The 7,047-nt window shown below is 56.8% G+C and overlaps 1 protein-coding gene across 1 annotated transcript in view; it reads right to left on the bottom strand.

Annotated features, from left to right (window-relative positions):
* Window positions 1-7,047, bottom strand: part of LOC106585923 (extracellular matrix organizing protein FRAS1) — a 345,785-nt gene that overhangs the window by 144,108 nt on the left and 194,630 nt on the right. The window contains exons 29-30 of the mRNA XM_045706754.1: window positions 1,331-1,432; window positions 1,018-1,236 (exon numbers count right to left, since the gene is read on the bottom strand). Coding sequence (XP_045562710.1) covers window positions 1,018-1,236; window positions 1,331-1,432 — 321 coding nt within the window. The remainder of the gene's footprint in view (window positions 1-1,017; window positions 1,237-1,330; window positions 1,433-7,047) is intronic.

Here is a 7,047-nt window from a genome sequence, read left to right as displayed (position 1 = left end):
AGCAGATGTTATTGGTCACATGGTTAGCAGATGTTATTGGTCACATATACACGGTTAGCAGATGTTATTGGTCACACGGTTAGCAGATGTTATTGGTCACATATACACGGTTAGCAGATGTTATTGGTCACACGGTTAGCAGATGTTATTGGTCACATATACACGGTTAGCAGATGTTATTGAGAGTGTAGTGAAATGATTGTGCTTCTAGTTCTGACAGTGCAGTAATATCTAACAAGTAATAGAAGTGCCAGCTACACAATACCAGCACAATGGGCTGTCTGAAAGTGTGTGTGTGTTTGCTGTGTATGTAACATGATGCAGGCTCTATAGTGAGCTGTGAGAGATGCGGGGGGGGGGGTAGACAGACTGGACATGCCTGTAGGAGACATGGTCTGGGAGTGGAGATGAACACAATGGAGGGTAGCAGGGTGTGAACGGGGCCCAAGAGACCTGTCTACCTCTGCGTGTCTATTTCCATATGCCTAGACAACTACAGTACCAACAATGGGCAGGTCCTGCCTTGTCCATGGTCGGGGGAAAGAAGAGCTTTGGGGATATGCCAAGAGAGAAGCACCTGTCTCACGGTAGTCTCATAACTTCCTACTGACAGCTTATGATAAAAGATCATAGTATTAGCATTTACTCACGAGAAAAATATTTCAGCTTGACATAACCTGACAAAGTCATGCAAAAAACATACAATCAAACTCCCTCCCTCCCTCCCTCCCTCCCTCCCTCCCTCCCTCCCTCCCTCCCTCCCTCCCTCCCTCCCTCCCTCCCTCCAACCCACCTCCCCACCTCCCAAACCTCCCTCAAACCCACCTCCCTCCCTCCCTCCCTCCCACCAACCCACCTACCTCCCTCCCTCCCTCCCACTCACTCACCCAACCACCCACCCCCCTCCTTCCCACCCACCTCCTCCCCACCTCCCTCCCTCCCTCCTTCCCACCCACCTCCCTCCCACCTCCCTCCCACCTCCCCCTCCCTCTCCCTCCCTCCCTCCCTCCCTCCTACCTTCTGAGTTATGTTGATCTGCAGTAGAATGTTCTGGTAGCTGTGTCCATCGTTGACCTGTAGCAGCATCCTGTCCTGTTTCCCCAGCGACCCGTCGTGGAGGTACTGCACCTGTTCCCGTGACAACTCCTCCATCTTGAATTGGCTCAGCGCCCGGTCGCCGTGGAGACGGGTCAGACGGCCATGTTGGGGCGGGTCCAGAACCATGACCAGGACGTCCTGAGAGGAGGACATACTTAGAGGATGTTTAAATACATACACACACATACACACACACACACACACACACACACATACATACACACACACACACCTGAGGGTTGTCTGGGTCGTCGATCTGAAGCACGGTCTTGGAGATGACCGACGTCTTTCCTCCGTCCACCAGCAAAGCATTGAGGGTAAGAATCTGCGGGGCCTGTGCGACAGAGAGGAGAGTCAGCTCTTAATAATAACAGCTTGGTTATTGTAAGAGTTGTAACACAACACTTGTTTTTCACTCAACTTGATGTTGACGGTTGAAAATAGTAACAACGAAACAAAAATAAGAGACAATAAAATGATCGACACATTTCGACAGAAGAATGAGGTAGAGAAGAGGTCAGATCTATCTTTATCTGAGTCAACTCTATAACCCAATTAGACCAGGAAATGGAATGGCAGCCCACTACTACTAGATACAGCCTTCTGAAACAATGGCGACATTTTAACCGTCTAGCAGAGAGAGAGAGGGTTCCCTGTTCACCCAAGTCTGCGGGGCCACACATGACTACAACACCATCATCAAGTTCGCTGACGGACACGACGGTGGTAGGTCTGATCACCGGCGACGACGAGACAGCCTACAGGAAGGAGGTCAGAGAGCTGGAAGTGTGTTGCCGGGACAACAACCTCTCCCTCAACGTCAGTAAGGCAAAGGAGCTAACCTGCGAGCACGCCCCCATCCACATGGACGGGGCTGCAGTGGAGCGGGGTCGAGAGCCCTCACGTTCATCAGTGTCCACATCACTAAGGATTTCAAATGGTCCACTCACACTCGGCACAGTCATGAAGAAGGTGGCGACAACGCTTCGTCTCACTCAGGAAGTTGAAAAGGTTTGGCTTTGGGTCCTCAGATCCTCAAAAAGTTCTACAGTAGCACCATTGAGAGCATTTTGACTGGCTGCATCACCGCTTGGTACGGCAATAGCTCCGCCTTAGATCGCATGGCGCTACAGAGGGTGGTGCGGCCATCCCAGTATATCACTGGGGTCGAGCTCCATGCTATCCATGACCTCTATATCAGGCGGTGTGAAAGCAAGGCCCGGAAAATTCTGACACCAACAGGCTCCTGAACAGCTTCTACACCTCCCCTGCAAAGGTGTAGCGTCCTACTCTGCTCCCCACTAAATCTTCTACATTGTTCTCCCCATTCAGAGAGATGTTCTGTACAATGCTGTACTCCGGTAAATCAAGTAGCCTACATTTCCGCTAAATAGTTATACATTGTGGTCCCTGTATACTGTGACCACGCTAAATCAAGTACCTTGTTCTCCCTGCAGAGCTGTATTGTCCAACTCTGCAACAGGCTACATTGTTGTCCCTGAAACTCTGTTCTGTGAAGGTCCATACTAAATCACTGTTCATTGTTGTCCCTGGAGCGCTGTTCTGTACAGGTCGATACTAAATCATTGTTCATTGTTGTACCTAGAGCAATGTTCTGTGCAGGTCCATACTAGAGAGGGCTCAGTGGGCCTCAAGGTTTATAGAGAGGGCTAAGCGGGCCCCTGGGTTTATAGAGAGGGCTCAGCGGGCCCCTGGGTTTATAGAGAGGGCTCAGCGGGCCTCTAGGTTTATAGAGAGGGCTCAGCGGGCCCCGAGGTTTATAGAGAGGGCTCAGCGGGCCCCTAGGTTTATAGAGAGGGCTCAGCGGGCCCCGAGGTTTATAGAGAGGGCTCAGCGGGCCCCTAGGTTTATAGAGAGGGCTCAGCGGGCCCCTAGGTTTATAGAGAGGGCTCAGCGGGCCCCGAGGTTTATAGAGAGGGCTCAGCGGGCCCCGAGGTTTATAGAGAGGGCTCAGCGGGCTCCGAGGTTTCTAGAGAGGGGTCAGCGGGCCCCTAGGTTTATAGAGAGGGCTCAGCGGGCCCCTAGGTTTATAGAGAGGGCTCAGCGGGCCCCTAGGTTTATAGAGAGGGCTCAGCGGGCCCCGAGGTTTATAGAGAGGGCTCAGCGGGCCCCGAGGTTTCTAGAGAGGGGTCAGCGGGCCCCTAGGTTTATAGAGAGGGCTCAACGGGCCCCTAGGTTTATAGAGAGGGCTCAGCGGGCCCCTAGGTTCATAGAGAGGGCTCAGCGGGCCCCTAGGTTTATAGAGAGGGCTCAGCGGGCCCCTAGGTTTATAGAGAGGGCTCAGCGGGCCCCGAGGTTTCTAGAGAGGGGTCAGCGGGCTCCGAGGTTTCTAGAGAGGGGTAAGCGGGCCCCTAGGTTTATAGAGAGGGCTCAGCGGGCCCCTAGGTTTATAGAGAGGGCTCAGCGGGCCCCTAGGTTTATAGAGAGGGCTCAGCGGGCCCCGAGGTTTATAGAGAGGGCTCAGCGGGCCCCGAGGTTTCTAGAGAGGGGTCAGCGGGCCCCTAGGTTTATAGAGAGGGCTCAACGGGCCCCTAGGTTTATAGAGAGGGCTCAGCGGGCCCCTAGGTTCATAGAGAGGGCTCAGCGGGCCCCTAGGTTTATAGAGAGGGCTCAGCGGGCCCCTGGGTTTATAGAGAGGGCTCAGCGGGCCCCTAGGTTCATAGAGAGGGCTCAGCGGGCCCCTAGGTTTATAGAGAGGGCTCAGCGGGCCCCTAGGTTTATAGAGCGGGCTCAGCGGGCCCCTAGGTTTATAGAGAGGGCTCAGCGGGCCCCTAGGTTTATAGAGAGGGCTCAGCGGGCCCCTAGGTTCATAGAAAGGGCTCAGCGGGCCCCGAGGTTTATAGAGAGGGCTCAGCGGGCCCCTAGGTTCATAGAGAGGGCTCAGCGGGCCCCTAGGTTTATAGAGAGGGCTCAGCGGGCCCCTAGGTTTATAGAGAGGGCTCAGCGGGCCCCTAGGTTTATAGAGAGGGCTCAGCGGGCCCCTAGGTTCATAGAGAGGGCTCAGCGGGCCCCTATGTTTATAGAGAGGGCTCAGCGGGCCCCTAGGTTCATAGAGAGGGCTCAGCGGGCCCCTAGGTTTATAGAGAGGGCTCAGCGGGCCCCAAGGTTTATAGAGAGGGCTCAGCGGGCCCCTAGGTTTATAGAGAGGGCTCAGCGGGCCCCTAGGTTTATAGAGAGGGCATCAGCGGGCCCCTAGGTTTATAGAGAGGGCTCAGCGGCCCCTAGGTTTATAGAGAGGGCTCAGCGGGCCCCGAGGTTTCTAGAGAGGGGTCAGCGGGCCCCTAGGTTTATAGAGAGGGCTCAACGGGCCCCTAGGTTTATAGAGAGGGCTCAGCGGGCCCCTAGGTTCATAGAGAGGGCTCAGCGGGCCCCTAGGTTTATAGAGAGGGCTCAGCGGGCCCCTGGGTTTATAGAGAGGGCTCAGCGGGCCCCTAGGTTCATAGAGAGGGCTCAACGGGCCCCTAGGTTTATAGAGAGGGCTCAGCGGGCCCCTAGGTTTATAGAGCGGGCTCAGCGGGCCCCTAGGTTTATAGAGAGGGCTCAGCGGGCCCCTAGGTTTATAGAGAGGGCTCAGCGGGCCCCTAGGTTCATAGAGAGGGCTCAGCGGGCCCCGAGGTTTATAGAGAGGGCTCAGCGGGCCCCTAGGTTCATAGAGAGGGCTCAGCGGGCCCCTAGGTTTATAGAGAGGGCTCAGCGGGCCCCTAGGTTTATAGAGAGGGCTCAGCGGGCCCCTAGGTTTATAGAGAGGGCTCAGCGGGCCCCTAGGTTCATAGAGAGGGCTCAGCGGGCCCCTATGTTTATAGAGAGGGCTCAGCGGGCCCCTAGGTTCATAGAGAGGGCTCAGCGGGCCCCTAGGTTTATAGAGAGGGCTCAGCGGGCCCCAAGGTTTATAGAGAGGGCTCAGCGGGCCCCTAGGTTTATAGAGAGGGCTCAGCGGGCCCCTAGGTTTATAGAGAGGGCTCAGCGGGCCCCTAGGTTTATAGAGAGGGCTCAGCGGGCCCCTAGGTTTATAGAGAGGGCTCAGCGGCCCCTAGGTTCATAGAGAGGGCTCAGCGGGCCCCGAGGTTTATAGAGAGGGCTCAGCGGGCCCCTAGGTTTATAGAGAGGGCTCAGCTGGCCCCTAGGTTCATAGAGAGGGTTCAGCGGGCCCCAAGGTTTATAGAGAGGGCTCAGCGGGCCCCTAGGTTTATAGAGAGGGCTCAGCGGGCCCCAAGGTTTATAGAGAGGGCTCAGCGGGCCCCTAGGTTTATAGAGAGGGCTCAGCGGGCCCCAAGGTTTATAGAGAGGGCTCAGCGGGCCCCTAGGTTTATAGAGAGGGCTCAGCGGGCCCCTAGGTTTATAGAGAGGGCTCAGCGGGCCCCTAGGTTTATAGAGAGGGCTCAGCGGCCCCTAGGTTCATAGAGAGGGCTCAGCGGGCCCCGAGGTTTATAGAGAGGGCTCAGCGGGCCCCTAGGTTTATAGAGAGGGCTCAGCGGGCCCCAAGGTTTATAGAGAGGGCTCAGCGGGCCCCTAGGTTTATAGAGAGGGCTCAGCGGGCCCCTAGGTTTATAGAGAGGGCTCAGCGGGCCCCTAGGTTCATAGAGAGGGCTCAGCGGGCCCCTAGGTTTATAGAGAGGGCTCAGCGGGCCCCTAGGTTCATAGAGAGGGCTCAGCGGGCCCCTAGGTTTATAGAGAGGGCTCAGCGGGCCCCTAGGTTTATAGAGAGGGCTCAGCGGGCCCCTAGGTTCATAGAGAGGGCTCAGCGGGCCCCGAGGTTTATAGAGAGGGCTCAGCGGGCCCCTAGGTTTATAGAGATGGCTCAGCGGGCCCCTAGGTTTATAGAGAGGGCTCAGCGGGCCCCTAGGTTCATAGAGAGGGCTCAGCGGGCCCCTAGGTTTATAGAGAGGGCTCAGCGGGCCCCTAGGTTCATAGAGAGGGCTCAGCGGGCCCCTAGGTTTATAGAGAGGGCTCAGCGGGCCCCTAGGTTTATAGAGAGGGCTCATCGGGCCCCTAGGTTTATAGAGAGGGCTCAGCGGGCCCCTAGGTTTATAGAGAGGGCTCAGCGGGCCCCTAGGTTCATAGAGAGGGCTCAGCGGGCCCCGAGGTTTATAGAGAGGGCTCAGCGGGCCCCTAGGTTCATAGAGAGGGCTCAGCGGGCCCCTAGGTTTATAGAGAGGGCTCAGCGGGCCCCTAAGTTTTATAGAGAGGGCTCAGCGGGCCCCTAGGTTTATACAGAGGGCTCAGCGGGCCCCTAGGTTTATAGAGAGGGCTCAGCGGGCCCCTAGGTTCATAGAGAGGGCTCAGCGGGCCCCGAGGTTTATAGAGAGGGCTCAGCGGGCCCCTAGGTTTATAGAGAGGGCTCAGCGGGCCCCAAGGTTTATAGAGAGGGCTCAGCGGGCCCCTAGGTTTATAGAGAGGGCTCAGCGGGCCCCTAGGTTTATAGAGAGGGCTCAGCGGGCCCCAAGGTTTATAGAGAGGGCTCAGCGGGCCCCTAGGTTTATAGAGAGGGCTCAGCGGGCCCCTAGGTTTATAGAGAGGGCTCAGCGGGCCCCAAGGTTTATAGAGAGGGCTCAGCGGGCCCCTAGGTTTATAGAGAGGGCTCAGCGGGCCCCAAGTTTTATAGAGAGGGCTCAGCGGGCCCCTAGGTTTATACAGAGGGCTCAGCGGGCCCCTAGGTTTATAGAGAGGGCTCAGCGGGCCCCTAGGTTCATAGAGAGGGCTCAGCGGGCCCCGAGGTTTATAGAGAGGGCTCAGCGGGCCCCTAGGTTTATAGAGAGGGCTCAGCGGGCCCCAAGGTTTATAGAGAGGGCTCAGCGGGCCCCGAGGTTTATAGAGAGGGCTCAGCGGGCCCCTAGGTTTATAGAGAGGGCTCAGCGGGCCCCAAGGTTTATAGAGAGGGCTCAGCGGGCCCCTAGGTTTATAGAGAGGGCTCAGCGGGCCCCTAGGTTT

The sequence above is a fragment of the Salmo salar genome, chromosome ssa24 (genome assembly GCF_905237065.1).
Source record: "Salmo salar chromosome ssa24, Ssal_v3.1, whole genome shotgun sequence".
Classification (NCBI taxonomy): Eukaryota; Metazoa; Chordata; class Actinopteri; order Salmoniformes; family Salmonidae; genus Salmo; species Salmo salar.
The sequence above is the reverse complement of the archived record's forward strand: the minus strand, read 5'-3'. Positions and strand labels throughout refer to the sequence as shown.